The 18,267-nt window shown below is 43.5% G+C and overlaps 1 protein-coding gene across 1 annotated transcript in view; it reads left to right on the top strand.

The window, feature by feature from the left end:
* Positions 1 to 18,267, top strand: part of BIRC6 (baculoviral IAP repeat containing 6) — a 367,036-nt gene that overhangs the window by 128,583 nt on the left and 220,186 nt on the right. The window contains 12 exon segments of the mRNA XM_038745922.1: positions 109 to 317; positions 2,116 to 2,462; positions 3,014 to 3,233; positions 4,663 to 4,796; positions 5,440 to 5,577; positions 8,457 to 8,584; positions 9,477 to 9,608; positions 11,966 to 12,181; positions 13,189 to 13,372; positions 14,318 to 14,473; positions 15,567 to 15,700; positions 16,503 to 16,659. Coding sequence (XP_038601850.1) covers positions 109 to 317; positions 2,116 to 2,462; positions 3,014 to 3,233; positions 4,663 to 4,796; positions 5,440 to 5,577; positions 8,457 to 8,584; positions 9,477 to 9,608; positions 11,966 to 12,181; positions 13,189 to 13,372; positions 14,318 to 14,473; positions 15,567 to 15,700; positions 16,503 to 16,659 — 2,155 coding nt within the window.

Below are 18,267 nucleotides of genomic sequence, written 5' to 3'. Positions count from 1 at the left end.
ACAACCCCACTGACACTCAGTCCCTTTTTTCTTTTTTTTTTTTTTCGATCGTTTGCTGAATTTCCCTCGATTTTTATTGTGGCAGATGCGTATCGTCTTTCATTTCAGATCACCGTCATCGGCCGTTACGGGAGCACCAACGCCAGGGCCAAAATTCCGTTAGGTTTTTACTATGGGCACACCTACATCCTGCCCTGGGAGAGCGAACTGAAGTTAATGCACGATCCCCTGAGAGGAGAAGGCGAATCTGCCAGCCAGCCTGAAGTGGACCAGCACTTAGCCATGATGGTTGCCCTGCAGGAGGACATTCAGTGCAGGTGAGTGGAAGCTCCGTCTCTCCAGAACATACCGCCGTGAGTCGAGGCGGCTGCCATCTCTTAGTTGGGCTAGGAAGAAAGAGGAAAGTGAAGAAGACCTGTTACAGAAGTCTTTGTAATGTAACCAGGAAGGCTTTAGAGCCGTTGTATGGTACTGGAGAAGCAGCGTGGCTCAGTGGAAAGAGCCCGGCTTTGGAGTCAGAGGTCATGGGTTCAAATCCCGGCTCTGCCAACTGTCAGCTGTGTGACTCTGGGCAAGTCACTTAACTTCTCTGTGCCCCAGTTACCTCATCTGGAAAATGGGGATTAAGACTGTGAGCCCCACGTGGGGCAACCTGATCACCTCGTATCCCCCCCCAGTGCTTAGAACAGTGCTTCACACATAGTAAGTGCTTAACAAATACCATCATTATTATTATTGTATGTAACATCCTTTCCCCGCCCTGCACCCTCCTGCCGCGCACTGAGACTCCCTCCAGTCTACAAACAAGTTCCCTTGCCCAGCTGAATTAGCAGGTAGGGTTGGATAAAGAAACCCTGGGACGGATATCGAATGGGTACAAGTACTATGGGCACACAGTGCTGCTGGAAATGTGTGCTTTCTTTAGCTGTTCTGGCTAGAACGCCTCAGCAGAATTAGAGAACGTTCTTATGACAGAGTGAGCCTGTTTATACACAGCACAGGGTGTGCTTGAAAACAGTTGTTCTGCGCACGTGTTGGACGTGGTGAATATTACAGCGTGAATGTCATTTAAAATGCAGGAATGCAGCTTGCACATTGAAGAAGTGACTGTTTGTACTGGTACAGGCCTTTGAGCCAAGCTGGTCTCATTGATTTATGGGGGACCTTGCTTGACTATCGTCCTAGAGACATTCAGTAAGATAAACTGTGAAAGGTGGCATAGGTCACGAGGAGGCAGTCGATATTTCGACAGGTAGAAAAAACAGACCTTCCACCGGGCCACGTTTTGGAACTATGTGGCCCGTGTTTCTGCCGTTTGAAGTGTGAGTTTGTGTTTGCGTGAACGTGATGTGGGCCCACTTAATAACTATTATTATCAAATTGCTAGGTAGCTTGACGGAGCTATATTATCAACTTGCAGCAAAATAATACTTTCTGCTGCCACCATTGCATATTTTTCAGAAATATGCAAACTCGTCAAGTTTTTGAGTAGAAGAGAATTGTTTATTCTGTGTAAAACGTTTTGAGAACAAAATCAGCGCTTGGAAGTAGTAGGAAAACATTTAAACTAATGTGCTAGAGATACCTGTTTTCCCTCCTATTTGGACTATCAGCTTCTTGTGCAAGCGCTTAAATACAATAATGACCATAATAATAATAATAATAATAATAATAATAATAATAATAATAATAATAATGATAGTTATACCAAAGCAGGCTTGATTCTGATGGTGTATGTCTAAAGTCTTTAACTGAATGATATTCATTCTCTCAAGTTAAGTTTTAGTGATTTGATTTCAGGGTGTGTTGAAATCATAGCCAGTGAAAGCCAGTGAAGCGGAGTGGATTAGTGGATAGAGCACATGCCTGGGAGTCGGAAGGACCTGGGTTCTAATTCTGGCTCTGCCACCTGTCTGCTCTGTGACCTTGGGCAAGTCACTTCATTTCCCTGGGCCTCAGTTACCTCATCTGTAAAATGGGGATTAACTGTGGGACAGGGACTTTGTCCAATCTGCTTAACTTGTATCTACCTCAGTGCTCAGAACAGTGCGTGGCACATAGTAAGCACTTAACAAGTACCATTATTATTACGTTGCTTCTTTTTTCTCTTCCCAGGTACAATTTAGCCTGTCACCGACTCGAAACCCTTTTACAAAGTATTGATCTGCCCCCTCTGAACAGTGCCAATAATGCACAGTATTTTTTGCGGAAGCCAGACAAGGCAGTTGAAGAAGACACTCGAGTTTTTTCTGCCTATCAGGACTGTATTCAGCTACAGCTTCAACTTAATTTGGCTCATCACGCAGTCCAGCGGCTCAAAGTAGCCCTGGGGGCAAGCAGAAAAGCACTGCACGAACTTCCGGATCCAAAAGATTTAATTCAGATGTCTTCCACCGAACAACTGCGCACCATCATCAGATATCTTCTCGACACTTTACTCAGCCTCCTTCATTCTTCCAATGGTTTGTGTTACCCGTCATTGGACTATAAACCTTCTAACGTTGGGAGGACTAGGCCCGAAGGCTCTGCCTGATCTTTGGTCTATTACCTCTCCTTTATGTCAGACATGACTCCCATGTCCTTGAAGAGCATTTTAAGAAATAGGATATGTTTAGGCTCTGAACCAGATTTTGTGATTTTGCACTTCACTAGGAATTCAAATTTTCTTTTTGTGGTTTTCCTTGTTCCTTATGTCTTATTAGTATCTAACCAACTAAGCAGAAGACGTTGCCTAGAAACCTTAGCATGTTTCTAGATAATCTGGTCCTTGACTTGCCCGCACCAACTAAATCATTTTCATTTTGCTTTTTATTAGAAAGCCTTAACTAGCAAGAAAAAAATTCAAGGTCAAAGCAAGTGGTGATGAACTACTTCTTGGGGAAATAGTCAAATAACGAAAGAGGTGTGCATGTTGTAGGCCATAAAGTACTCCAAGCTTTTGGAAAGGAGAGTATTTCTGCAGTCAATACAACTTTCTTTTTAAAGGGCCAACTTCCTCTTTTCCTCTCAACAGGACACTCTGTTCCAGCAGTTTTACAAAGCACATTTCACGCACAGGCGTGTGAGGAGCTGTTTAAGCACTTATGTATTAGTGGAACCCCCAAAATACGACTTCATACTGGCCTCCTGCTCGTTCAGTTGTGTGGAGGAGAACGATGGTGGGGGCAGTTTCTCTCCAATGTCCTTCAGGAACTGTACAATTCAGAACAGCTGCTCATTTTCCCACAAGACAGGTAGGCTGCTTTGAGAAAAATAACTTGTACGTGGGAATCGATTTCATGGAAAATATGTCCAAGCAGTAGTGGGAATCGACTTGGGGACTTCATGCAAATTGCAGTGCATTAATAGTTTACAGTGGTGAGTCAGTAAGTAGAGCAGTCACCCCACGTCTGATGCGTCTCATATGTTGGGAAGTGACTTTTTAACTTTTGGAGGGTTGAACACTCATTTAAAGCTATCAGTCATATTTATTGAGCACTTAACTGTGTCTAGAGCACTGTGTTGAGTGCTTGGGAGAGTACAGTACAGATGAGTTGGTAGTGACGTTCCCTGCCCACAGCAAGCTTACAGTCTAGAGGGAGAGACAGACAACGTAAATAAATTACAGATCTGTATAGAAGTGTTGTGAGACTGAGGAAGGGGTGAATAAAGGGATCAAATTCAAATGCAAGGGTGACGCAGAAAGGAGTGGGAGAACAGGAAACAAGGGCTTAATCAGGGAAGGCCTGTAGGAGAAGATGGGCCTTGAATAAGGTTCTGAAAGTGGGGATGGTCATTGTTGCATACTGAGAGAGAAGGTGTCGCAGGACGTCGGCAAGAGGTCGGTGGTGAGATAGACGATATTGAGAGAGGCTCCTCGCTTATCTCCCATTCATTGAAGAGGAATATTTCTTGTCGCAGGATGTCGGCAAGAGGTCAGTGGTGAGATAGACAAGATTGAGAGAGGCTCCTCGCTTATCTCCCATTCATTGGAGAGGAATATTTCTTTGGCAAAACTGTCAGCCCAGGAAATAACCCTCTTTTTCCCTGTAGAAGTTCCTTTCCTCCTCCTCCTCTCGGTTTAGGAAGCTAGTCTCCTGTTTCATTTCTAGACCGTGAGCCAGTTGTTGGGTAGGGGCCGTCTCTATCTGTTGCCGACTTGTACTTCCCAAGCGCTTAGCACAGTGCTCTGCACACAGTAGGCGCTCAATAAATACGATGGAATGAATGAATGAATTTAAAGCCTTTCTCTCTTGTTTTATTGTGTTGTATTTTTGCTGACCTCTGGTGGCCAAATGTAGACATAGGTATTGGAAAGAGATTCCCTTAAATTGCAAGATTTTCATCATCAGTCGTATTTATTGAGCGCTTACTATGTGCAGAGCACTGTACTAAGCACTTGGGAAGTACAAATTGGCAACATGTAGAGACAGTCCCTACCCAACATTGGGCTCACAGTCTAAAAGAGTGGGCTCACAGTCTAAAATTTTCCTGGGGAAGTCAAAAGTGTCGAGGGTAGATTCCGTAGGAAAGGTCACCCCTTGGTCTAATACGTTCAAGAAAGTATATTATGACTAGATTGTGACTAATGTTGGTTATTTTCACCCGAAGAACAATTTGTTCTTAGGGTATCCAGTATGAAGTTCACTGTTACTTAGCATGAGCTGTTGTGTTCATCCGCAGAGTCTTCATGTTGCTCTCCTGCATTGGCCAAAGATCCCTTAGTAACAGTGGAGTCTTGGAAAGCCTCCTGAACCTCCTGGATAATTTACTGTCACCTCTTCAGCCGCACTTACCCATGCACAGGCGTACGGAAGGTAGCATTTTCACGTTTGATGATTTTCAGTTCGCTAAGCTTTGAGTGGGCATTTGAGAACGTTTTAATAAATGTGGCTTTCTGTCAAGAAAAGAACGCACACCTGGCAGGGGGAAGTTAAAAAGCAGCCATTCCTCGCCCGGCAGAGGTGAAAGAAATTTGTTAGGAAAATATGTCGGTAATATGGGCTGGTTGTAGGAGATGAGTGGGGAGGCCTTTGCTGTTTATCGTTTGCTTCAGTACGGAGGCTGAGACAAATCATTTTGTATTTGTAGGCTTTGGTTTCCTCATCTATAAAATGTGAGTGATATCTCTCGTCCCCTACCTGCTTCCCAGGTGAACTAGGTGGGTTCAGGTGTGTTAAGTCTTGGAAAAGAGAGAAATCTGAACAAATGCAAGATAATTATAGTAATTGTGCTTATGTTAAGTACTTGTTAGAGGCCAAGCACTGTACTAAACCCTGGAGTATATAGAGGGTAATCAGGTCGAATGAGATCATCTGGTGGTCTTATTAATGTGTCAGCAACCTGTCATGAAGGTGCTAGAATTCTGAATTTGAGAACATAGCTTCTCAGAGGTCTTATTACTTGGTGAATGATTAGGTGCCTGAAGCTTGGGTATTTTGTTCCCTTTTTCCTTCACAGGAGTGCTGGACATTCCCATGATCAGTTGGGTTGTGATGCTGGTATCCCGATTGCTGGACTATGTTGCAACTGTGGAGGATGAAGCAGCGGCTGCTAAGAAACCCTTGAATGGCAAAGAGAGGGAGAGGTTTCTGACAGGTATTAAATGCCTTCGGAAATATGTTGAGGGGAGGTGTTGAAGATGATACAGATCTCTCCCCCATTTGACCTCTTGGCACAATGAAATTACCTCTTCCATCCTGATAAAAGAATTGGATAGTTTTTCAAGAATTCTCCGGCTCAGGAATCCCGATTGATTCTCTCTTCATTTGGTTGAAGTTCTAAACTGCTTTTATCTGAATCAGTGCTTCTCACTGCAGGGTATTCATTCATTCATTCAATCATGTTTACTGAGCGCTTTGTGTAGAGCACTGTACTAAGCGCTTGGGAAAGTACAATACAGCAGTAAACAGACATATTCCCTACCCACAACGAGCTTACAGTCTAGAGAGTACCCAAGGGTATCTGAGTGTTGTCCAACATTTCATAAACACATGTTAAAGGAATGTGCTGCTTTAAGGGAAGCAGCATGGCTTAGTGGAAACAGCCCGGGTTTGGGGGTCAGAGGTCATGGGTTCTAATCCCAGCTCCGCCACTTGTCAGCTGTGTGACTTTGGGTAAATCACTTCACTTCTCTGTGCCTCAGTGACCTCATCTGTAAAATAGGGATTAAGACTGTGAGCCCCATGTGGGACAACCTGTTGACCTTGTCTCTCCCCCAGTGCTTAGAACAGTGCTTTGCACATAGTAAGAACTTAACAAATGCCATCATTATTATCGTTACTATTACTATTTAAATAATAACTCTATTACTGGAGACTGTTAGGCTCTAAGGGTAGAATTGGGAGCTGGATAGAGGGTCATCTTAATCGTGTCTGCGTTTAGCTAGGCCTTCTGGAAAATTAAAAGAAGCAGCAGCCAGATTGTCAGAACTTGGCCTCCCCGACTCCTGTAGTCTCGGGGGGTTCCCTTGACCTCTGCAGCCAGAGCTCAGGGCATCAGTCTGAGGATCTGCCACCTGTCCTTACCTTGAGAATCACCTCCCCTGTTCTCCATTCCTGCCTCTCCATACCTGCTTCCTTTTGAAGGGCAAGATGGGAAATGGAGAAAGGAGAAGGGGTGCTCTTTAAAAACAGACAGCCTCACAACCTTTTCCAGCCTGGGTGTTCGTTCTCGTGCCAAGACTAGTGATGCTCATGGAACAGTTCCCTTTTTGTCTTTCCTACTGACAAGGGTCCCAAAGGTTCCAACCGAAAGCAACTTCTGAAATGTATGTCTCTCAATTGCGTAGAATTAAGCCAACCTGTCTCCCCCCCGCCGCCCCCTGCAAATTCTCAGTTGTTTTTTTCCCCTTCAGCTCTTTAAACAAGTTGGTTTGCTCACCTCCTGCCTGCGTATGTTAATATTGATGCGTGCTCTTCTTTCGCAGCTGAGATGATTTGAGGTGCATCCCCTCCCTAATCTGTGATAACAAGCTAGATTTTAGTAATTGCTTTGTTCATGATACTAATCAACTTTGTGCTTTGGCAATTGGGAAAACTTGGGAAGAAGGACCGTGTGTCAGAGAGAAAAGCGGGTAACTAAAAGTCCAGTTGGACTTTTAAGAATGAAGACTTTGCTCTGATTCTTTAAATCCAAGTACAGTTGCCTGCTGTCTGAACCACCAGCAACCAAACCACCCTACTGAGACAAGGGACACCGTAATAGTCCAAACTACATATTTTGCTTATTTTTAGTTTCCCTGCTGAGAAGCGTGTAAAGTGTTGAGCTGTGGCAGTACTAGTATGGTAGAATATTAGTACAGTATGGTATGTAGAAGTGCTGAAAGGTGTGAAAGAGGTCATCCGATTTAGCTTCCTGTCTCTAGGTGGCTTACCTAAACCGTCTTTCTAATTTTCATGGACTGCTATCTGAGTTTCAGAGAGAACTAGGACAGGGGATGGTGCAACTTCTTTTGGCAGCCTGTTTCCTATGGGCACTTTCAAGAAAATTTAGATAACATACTTGAAAGGATTGAACAACAGGTCATTAGACTGTTAACTCCCTGAGGACAGTGTTTATGTGCTTAGGGGTACTCCATCAGCTCTCCCCCTCCTAACTGACCTTGCTCCTCTCAAACTGCAACCCAGCCTGTACTCTCCACGCTTCTGACACCAACCTGCCTTGGTCTGTTCTCTCTTGCCGTCACCCCTTGGCTCATGTCCTCTTCTGCGTAGAACTCCTTACCCCATCATATATAACAGGCCAGAGTGCTTCCCATCTTCAAAGCCCTCATAAAATCACATCTCTTCCAAGAAGCCTTCCCCTCCTAACCTCTCCTTTCCCCACCCTCTTCGCCCATCCTTCTGCGGCCCCCGAGCACTCGGCTTTGTACCCCCATAAGTGGTTAGTCACCCTGCCCCCACCGGGAATAAGTACATCTCCTCTATCTGTAATTTATTTTAATTTCTTGCTCCCCCACTAAATTATAAGCTTCCTCGTGCAAGGGATAGGGCCTGCCAACCCTATTGTAGTGCACTCACCCAAGTCCTTAATACAGTGTCCTGCACAGAGTAAGCACTCAAAAAATACCATTGTATTTTTCTTATGCCATCGAGTTGTCGCCAACTCTTAACGACACCATGGGCACATCTCTTCCAGAACGGCGCACCTCCATCGGTAATCGTTCTAGTAGTGTTATCCATAGAGTTTTCTTGGTGAAAATACGGAAGTGGTTTACCATTACCTCCTTTTGCTCAGTCAGCTTGAGTCTCCGCCCTCGACTCTCTCCCATACCACTACTGTCCAGCAAAAGTGAGTTTTGACTCAGCAGATCACCTGCCACTCACTAGCCGCTGCCCAAGCTGGGAATGGATTGGGGAGGCATCTGCTTGACTCTCCCTCCCATAGTTGAGACTGGAAGCACTCCAGGTGTGACCCGAGAGGTGAAATACCATTGACTGAATGGTTATAGTGTCAATTTATGTTTTTCTCAATAGGTAATCAGTGGAGTTTTATCAACAATAGCCTGCATACCCAGAGCCTAAATCGGTCTTCCAAAGGAAACAGTAGTCTTGATAGATTATACTCCAGAAAGATCAGGAAGCAGCTCGTACACCATAAACAGGTAACTACAGTGCGTACTGTTCTTGTGATGCCTAAACGTTCTGTATAGTGCTTCGTAAACACCCTGTTGTCGTTCACAATTATTCCTAGCATTGGGTAGGAATACCTCTCCAAGCAGGTAGTAATCAGGTTACAAATTCATTCTTCCTTTTTACAGTTCTTGTCCAGTTAAGAAACACAAGGTCTGTGGAAGTCACCACATAGCAGTAGTGGGCTTCTCCCTATAGCAGATGGGATGAGAATGTTGTCCTTTGTAACTAGAGAACAGCAGGAGCTGTAGCCCTAGATATACTCCTGTACAACTTGCTTTTGGGTTCATTGTGGTAGTAACATTTGATGAAGAGATGGTGTGAATGTCATTCACCAGAGTTGTTCTGTAAAACAGCACGATTATTAGGTTCATTAACACAAATAATTCAGTCATATTTATTGAGCGCTTACTTTGTGCGGAGTACTGTACTAAGCGCTTGGGAACTACAAGTCGGCAACATATAGAGACGATCCCTCCCCAACAGCGGGCTCGCAGTCTAGAAGGGGGAGACAGGTATGAACATTGGGGGATGGGATAGTGAAGGATTTTAAAGACTATTTGGCTGTTTTAGCTGTTGGCTTGGGGAAAAGAAAATCACTTGTTTTTCTCTCCTCCATTCTAAATCTGAGTGGGACTTAGGACTCTCTGTGTTAGGACTCATATTTTCAGATATTCAATTGCAAACCTCACTAGGAAGATCTTCAAGGGGGAAGACAAATCTCACACAATTGTTTTTTTCCTTAACCGTCACTATACGTTTTTTCTAGAGCATCATTTCCCTGTATATGAAACAATGTCGTCATGACCCTCTTTGGTATCTTATTGCTTATACTTTCTTTTTTTCTATTGCCTTTATTTTTAGCAACTGAACTTACTAAAAGCAAAGCAGAAGGCTTTGGTGGAGCAGATGGAAAAAGAGAAAATACAAAGCAACAAAGGATCATCGTACAAACTTTTGGTAGAGCAGGCAAAACTTAAGCAGGCTACTTCAAAGGTACAATGCTGTGAAAGCCGTGTTTTAAAAAACCCATTCTGGAAAAGTCTTATTTCCCTTCAGACTTTTGAAAGAATTAGGGTGTCAGATTCCGATTCTCACCGGTGATGGTCTGTTTATTTGCTGGTTATAGGCCACTTGAAGTATACTACTTAGGGAAGGTTTCCAGTTGATTCTGTTACCCTTTTATCTGATCATAGATAAAGCAACTTTGATGATTCAGAAGCCTTAGTACTTTCAAACCGATCTTGGAACACTAATAATGTTTATAATTATTCTTTGGCATCTACTTCAGTGGTTTTAATGAGGCTGGTTTCTGCATTGTAGCAAAAGCCTATAATCAAGTGTTGCTGGCCCCAGCTGAACCATCGCAAAGTCACAGTCAATGAGAACTTTATCCTGATTTGGAAAACTCGGTATAGCTTCCAAACCGATGAAGTCCATATTTTGAAGCGTAAACTCAATGTTATAGGTTTGTTTCCCCGGTCATTTTTGGAAAGAACCTCCCCAAGTACATCAGAATCCTGTTTAACTGCAGGGATCAAAATCAACGGTATTCATTGAGCGCTTACCGTATGCTAAGTACAAGGGTGGGTGCAGTACAGTAGAGCCGATGGACACGTTCCCTGCCCACCAGGAGCTTTCCGTCAGAACGGAACATTTCCAAGATTGACAGTTTCTCCAGAGAAATGAAAATGGTCCAACTGGCCTGTTAAAATCCAGAGAGTGCTTGGGCCCAGTCCGTGCTGGCAGAATGGACCGAATAGGAAAGGCCACAAAGAGGTTGGATGAGCGACTGACTGCTCTTGGAGCAACCCCACTTTGCTGAGTGCACACTCCTTGTCGAGCCGTTCTACTACTCAGGAGAGATGGCAGCCCTGGCGGGCTCAGACTTTAGGAGAAAAATGATTTCTAAAATATTGGTTCACTTGTAAAATGGGGCCTGATTCCTCCCCACTTACTTCTTGATAAAAAGACTCCATGTTTTGTGTAAAGTGATAAGGCTCTTCACAGCCTTGCATTCAGGGGAAAATTTGCTGGCACAATATTAAACCAGCCCCCTAATTAAAAAGCCATAAAGTTACAGAGGTATTAAAGTTTTTAATTCAGTGGCCCTTCATGCCATTCATTACCTAGGTATAAAAAACTTCTTCCCTATGTTTAAAAAATCTTGGGGTTTTTAAAAATGGTATTTTTAAGTGCTTGCTAGGTATCAAGCAGGGTCTTAATTGCTGGATTAGTTACAAGCTGAGCAGGATAAACCCAATCCCTGTTCCACTTGGCGCTCAGTCTAAGTAGGAGGGAGAACGGGTATTGAATCTCCATTTTACAGTTGAGGAAACTGAGGCACAGGGAAGTGAAGTGACTTGCCTAAGGCCCCGCAGCAGGCACCTGGCAGTCTGAGATGAGAACCCAGACCCCCTGACTCCCACTTTCCGCTAGGCCACACGGCTCGACAATAGCATACCTAAATTTAGAGGTGGGAAAGAGATCCAGAGGGTGAATATTCCAACCAGCTAATGCACCTCCCTGAGTTGAATGTGAAAAGAGCAAGGGGATATTGTACTAAATTAACCAACTTGGCAAAGTTATTGAAAACCAGAATTATGGAGAATGAAGTCACTTATTTCCCTTTTATTGCATTTTTTTTTCAGTGCCAGATCTTGTTTTAGTGCTTCATTTAGGAGTAGTCTATTCTAGTTCAGCAGTAGAAAGAGTGGTCATTCAGTAGTCCAGTTTTCAACTTTTCTGCACCCTGAAATATGGGACTGATGCCCGTCGCTTGGCCTGAATTCAGCCCAATCATAGACAGTTTATTCAGGCTCCACTGGCTAATCAACACAAAAGGATTAAGTGCTTAGTACAGTGCTCTGCACACAGTAAGCGCTCAATAAATTTGATTGATTGAAAAGGATTAAAAGAAGCAACTACTAACCTTTTCTGATAAAGTTTGTCGGACAAAACAGTTCATTTATTTTTATGCATCAGCATGATTCTAATGCATTTGCACTAATTAGGATATAAAATAAATGTCCTTTGCGGCAAGACATGTAACTCAGGCCACCTAGGGAAATCAACATGCTTGACCTTAGGCCTGCCGTAAATTTCACAAGTCCCAGATTGGAGGCCTTTTCTAGAGCTGGCCTAAGGATGATGGGCTAGGGGAAGGTGTTCTGAAAAGTTTAATTTTCAATAATCCTGTCTCCTTGACGGTTTGAAAAACGTCAGACGCCCTCAGTATTCTGCACGTGTGTATATTTTCTCTGATGGCATTAAAGTTTTTGTTCTCACTGCTAGCAGCATTAAGACCATGCTCATGTGACTACGATAGTAAAAATGGTCATTTCTTTATACAGCACTTTAAGGATTTAATCCGCTTACGTCGGACTGCAGAGTGGCCTCGTTCTACATTAGACACCGAAGTCTCAACAACAAAGGAAAGTCCGGAGATAGAACCTCTTCCATTTACTCTGGCGCACGAGCGATGCATCTCTGTAGTGCAGAAACTTGTTCTGTTTCTTTTGTCTATGGATTTTACATGTCACGCAGATCTACTGTTGTTTGTCTGCAAGGTAAATGATAGTGTGACTTAAGGCAAGTAGAGTTATAAGGGGAATCTGTCTGAATCATAAATATTTGCAAATAGACGTTTGTTATAAACTGTGTTGATAATACATGGCCAACGTACCTATAAGGGCATTCTTTTTGCCTTAGCAAAGAAATCTGATAGTTTGATAGTGCTTACCATAGTACTGTCACGGTACTTTGATGCTACTTCCTAAAGAAATCCTTTTTTCAAGTTCAGTTTACCTTGGCATTTGCTATGTAGTGTCGATCTACATTGTGCTTTTGGCAGAATCAACACCAGAAATTTAGAAGACCAGGGCAGACATGGAGGTGGGGTGTCTTCAGATCCTATAACGGCTTCCGCGAACTAGTGAGGAAAAAAATTTAAGTAATGCCAATCATAGGTGACTGTTCCATCGAAGTGCCCACCGTCTTCCTGCTGGTTCCCATATTCCCTCTCAGACTTGGCTGTGTGTTAGCAGGTGTTAGGGCTGATGCGATTTGCTAAGGAAGCAACCATTCCTCCGAGGTTTAGTACGGGTAGAAAATCCATTGTGAGGGCAATTCGCCCTAGCTCTAAGAGGCTCGCACCAGGTCTCTTCTGCAAAAGTAGTTTGGTCAGTTTTGAATAATGAAGAAAATGAAATGCTAGAGCTTTAATTTTGTTGTTGTTGTTCTTTTGCTTTCATAGTGGGTCAGTGGCTGAACATAATACATATGATGGGTTCTGACTTTCCTATTACCCTGCCATTATTTATAAAGTTAAAGATGTTACGCTTGAATACATCTAGCAGAAGTAATGTGATGGGTAGGCTACTAAAGCTTTTATCGCAGTGTTTGTGACAGCCTCTATGTGCTATTGTATTTCTGCCATTTGGCATTAGTTTTCTCCACCTAAGATGCCGAGACTAACTTCCATAACATTCCACGCATCCCTGATAAGTGCTACCGCCTATTCCCGTTGAGAGGTTTGCTCTCTACATTTCTGTGTTTTTCCTGAAATATATTCCAGGTTCTCGCTCGAATCGCAAATGCCACCAGGCCAACAATCCACTTGTGTGAGATTGTGAACGAACCTCAACTGGAAAGACTCTTGTTACTTTTGGTGGGAACAGACTTTAACAGAGGAGACATCTCTTGGGGAGGGGCCTGGGCTCAATATTCTCTCACGTGTATGCTTCAGGACATTTTAGCAGGTACAGTAGATTTTTATTCATCTTTTGTCCTCTGCATCTGGGCCTGTAATGCCCTCCCTCCACACATCCACCAAACTAGCTCTCTTCCTCCCTTCAGAGCCCTACTAAGCGCTCAATTCCTCCAGCGGGCCTTCCTCTCCTCCTCCCCATCGCCACCCCCCCAACCCCCCTGCCCTACCTCCTTCCCCTCCCCAAAGCACTTGTATAAATTTGTACGTATTTATTACTTTATTTGTTTTACTTGTACATATTTACTACTCTATTATCTTAATGCTGTGCATATAGCTGTAATTCTATTTATTCTGACAGTTTTGACACCTGTCTACATGTTTTGTCTTGTTGTCTGTCTCCCTCTTGTAGACTGTGAGCCCGTTGTTGGGTATGGACCGTCTCTATATGTTGCCGACTTATACTTCCCAAGCGCTTAGTACAGTGCTCTGCACACAATATGCACTCAATAAGTACGATTGAATGAATGAATGAATCTGGGCAAAACAAACAGTGAAATGTTGCAAAACAAATGAGTTTCTGTAACGTATAAGCAGAAAAGGAACTGCCAGACTATCTGGGGAATTAGGAAATTAATTACGGTGATAGCCTGTGGGAAGTGGTGCTAATCAATCAATCAGTCGTATTTATTGAGCGCTTACTGTGTGCAGAGCACTGGACTAAGCGCTTGGGAAGTCCAAGTTGGCAACAAATAGAGACAGTCCCTACCCAACAGTGGGCTCACAGTCTAGAAGAGACTGCTAAGGAGATAGAGCGAGGGAAAATTGAAGGAGATGGCAATAATAAGGAAAAATAGTAATAAGGAGAAATGGAAATAGGAAAATAACAAAAACGGAGATATGGAAAATCACCCCTCCGATTTTACTCAAAAATAATGATCGTTTGGGAAGAAAACCGGACTTGATCTAGTAGTTCTGACCCTTGTCATTGGCTTAGGAGAGTTGTTGGCACCAATCGCTGCAGAGGCGATGGAGGAAGGTGCAGTGGGAGAAGAAGCAGGAGCCTCTGCCGGAGACTCTGATGATGCACTTCACCAATCGTCAGTTCAGCTGCTGGAAACCATAGATGAACCTCTGACCCATGACATCTCAGGTGAGCGGATTTGGAGCGGGCAGTGCAACCAGGGTTTTTTTGTTTCGTTTTTGTGGATGCTTAAAATAAAAACGTTCTGGCTCGAACTTACGAGGGACCCGTTGGAAGCCAGAACCCTATCGTCATATGGTGCTAATTCTGTTGTACCGTGCTCTCCTAACCGCTTAGTACAGCGCTCTGCACATAGTACCATCTTACGTCCTTCCCTTCCCCACAGCACCTGTATATATGTATATATGTTTGTACATATTTATTACTCTATTTATTTATTTATTTATTTTACTCGTACGTGGCGATTCTATTTATTTTATTTTGTTAGTATGTTTGGTTTTGTTCTCTGTCTCCCCCTTTTAGACTGTGAGCCCACTGTTGGGTAGGGACTGTCTCTATATGTTGCCAATTTGTACTTCCCAAGCGCTTAGTACAGTGCTCTGCACATAGTAAGCGCTCAATAAATGCGATTGGTGATGATGATGATAGTAAGCACTCAATAAGTGCCATTGATTGATTGATTCCAATAATGAGTCCTTAGGTTCTGTACCATCGGAAAGCAAATTTGCGATAGGGTGATCAATATCAGATCACGCGTGTCGCTCAAAGCTTTGATTTGCTTAATATTTGGTGAGGTGCCACTCAGGTGGAGTTGGAACTTGAGACTTTCTCTTATTGAATGTGGATTGGATTTAGAAAGTGGCAGATTGCATTTTTCAACAATTAAGTTGCTTAAGGATTCTCCCAAACATTTTTCAATTTGTGTCGACAGTATGGGGTACAGGTTAGGGGATCTCAATCAATCAATCAATCGTATTTATTGAGCGCTTACTGTGTGCAGAGCACTGTACTAAGCGCTTGGGAAGTATCTCGCCATAAAGCGATGAGCCGAAAACCACCTTGACTTCTATAATAAATTGCATAGTTGTTGCAGCTAAGCTTTAGGGTGGAGAAACCTATTTTTTAAATCGAAGTGCCTTGTTGACAACGTGTAAAAATTATAGAATGGGAAGTTATGGATGTGCGATTGTGTAGTTGATGCGTTTCAGCCATATTTTAGGCAAGGTACCCTCACATTAAAGTGAATGTTAAATGTCTAAAGGTGCTCCTCCACTCTCATCTTTGGAAAAAGATAAAGAAATTGACCTTGAGTTGCTACAAGATCTGATGGAAGTTGATATTGATCCTTTAGATATTGATTTGGAGAAAGATCCCCTTGCTGCCAAAGTCTTCAAGGTAAGTTACACTTACAATGAGAATGAGAAGTAGCATGACTTAGTGGAAAGAGCACGAGCTTGGGAGTCAGAGGTTGTGGATTCTAATCCTGGCCCCTCCACTTGTCAATTGTGTGGCTTTGGGCAAGTCACTTAACTTCTCTGTGCCTCAGTTTCCTCATCTGTAAAATGGGATTAAGACTGTGAGGCCCCCATGGGACAACTTGGCAACCTTGTATCTACCCCAGCGCTTAGAATAGTGCTTGGCACACAGTAAGTGCCTAACAAATCCCACGATTATTAAAAATGGTCCGCATAATTTCTAAATTATGAAATTATGTAAAGCAGCGATGCCTAACTGTAATGGGATCGTCCCCATAGCTGTCAAGGAAAACCATTTAGAGAAGCAGCATGGGTCAGTGGAAAGATCACGGGCTTTGGAGTCAGAGGTCATGGGTTCAAGTCCTGGCTCCGCCATTTGTCAGCTGTGTGACTTTGGGCAAGTCACTTCACTTCTCTGTGCCTCAGTTACCTCATCTCTAAAATGGGAATGAAGACTGTGAGCCCCCCGTGGGACAACCTGATCACCTTAGCACTTAGAACAGTGCTTTGCACATAGTAAGCGCTTAATAAATGCCATTATTAATTAATTAAAATTAAGAAAGTAATTTTTTGTCTCTAGTACTTTCTATTAAAATCCCTAAAGAATCGAAAATTTTGGCATTTAGGAAATGAACAAAGACTGGTTTCTAATGTAGCTGAAGGGGAAAAAAAGGCTAGTGATGGAAACAAATGAAAAACCTTGTTTATTTCTTTTGATAAAGCCCATTAGCAGCACGTGGTATGATTACTGGGGAGCTGATTACGGCACCTATAATTACAACCCATATATTGGAGGAAGTCTTGGAATTCCTGTGGCCAAACCACCCGTGACCACGGAAAAAAATGGATCCCAGACTGTGAGTGTGTCAGTGTCTCAAGGTGAGTATCATATTTTATCTCTCAGGGGTTTGTCTCTTAATGTTACTGTGCCTTAGTATTATTGGTTGATTATAATTGTATAGGCTGCATATTAAAATTCATTTCTAATTGTGTTAAATGGAAGTTGAACCTGAAGAGGAGTGACATTCAGATGGTGATCAAAGCACACCTACTCTCTGATTTCTAATGCATAAAGTCCTAACCCGTAGTTTCTTTCATTCATTCATTCAGTCATTTATTGAGCACTTACTGTGGGCAGAGCACTGTACTCAGCACTTGGGAAGTACAAGTTGGCACCATATAGAGACGGCCCCTACCCAACAACGGGCTCACAGTCTAGAAGGGGGAGACGGACAACAAAACAAAGCATGTAGACAGGGTTCAAAGCAGTCAGAATAAATAGAATTAAAGCTATCTGCACATCATTAACAAAGTAAATAGAGTAGTTTTGTCGTGGGTTCGGGTTAAAAATATGAACAAAAACCCTTCTGACCGAGGGAAAGATTTTTTTGGAGTAGGTGGCTGGTGGTGGGCATCTGATTGTAACAAAAGTAATGAATTGGCTGTACTGTCTGGAAACTCCAGACCTATTCTTGAATATGAAAATGATTTAATCGAAGCTGGGATGTAGGTAGATGGGTGGTGCATTTCAAGCGTGGTTACTTAGGAAGGTTGACCACATTTTCATGAAAATATGTGTTGCAGTGCCTGCAGATAGGTCTCCAAATCCCATGTCAGGGTGGGACATACAGCTCCTTTTCTTTTCCTTTTTTTTCTTTTTTTCTATGGGCCAGGCACTGTACTAAGCTCTGGGGTAGATGTGAGGTTGAACACAGTCCATGTCCCACGTGGGACTCAGGTTCTTCGTCCCCATTTTACAGATGAGGTAACTGAGGCCCAGAGAAGTGAAGGGACTTGTCCAAGGTCACACAGCAGACAAGTGTGAGAGCCGGGATTAGAACCCAGGTCCTTCTGATTCCCAGGCCCGTGTTCTCTCCACTGGGCCACGAGGTCTTGACACTACCACCTTGCACGCCGCTGTGCCTGCAAAGCCGTGTTATTACCAAGAGTGCCATGGCTGTCCCAGCTAAGGTGGCACTTTGCCGATGGGTGGTGAGGCTGTTATGCCGCTATCTCAGGAATCACTGTATTTACGTGGGCCTGCTTCTGAATTTACAAACGTTTCTGTAACCTGTCATCCTAATCCTCCTCAACCTCTCAACTGCCTTTGATGTGGTGGACCACCCCCTTCTCCCTGAAAACATTATCCAGTCGTGGGTTTGCTGACACTGTCCTCTCCTGGTTCTCCTTTCTCTCTGACCGTTCCTTCTCAGTCTCTTTTGCAGGCCTCTCCTCTGCCTGCCCACCTCTGACAGTGGGGCTCCTTCAGAGCTGAGTTCTGGGTCCCCTGCTGTTCTCCATCTCCACCCACTCCCTTAGAGAACTCATTCGTTCCTATGACTTCAACTTCCATTTTTGCGTGGGTGATTTCCAACTTTACCTCTCCAACCCTGACCTCTCTCCTTCTCTGCAGTCTCACATTTCCTCCTACCTTCAGGACGTCTTTACCTGGATGGCCTACCTAAGCTTCAAAATTAACTTGTCCAA

This window comes from Tachyglossus aculeatus, chromosome 1 (assembly GCF_015852505.1).
Source record: "Tachyglossus aculeatus isolate mTacAcu1 chromosome 1, mTacAcu1.pri, whole genome shotgun sequence".
NCBI lineage: Eukaryota > Metazoa > Chordata > Mammalia > Monotremata > Tachyglossidae > Tachyglossus > Tachyglossus aculeatus.
This window is presented reverse-complemented; position numbering and strand designations above follow the sequence as displayed.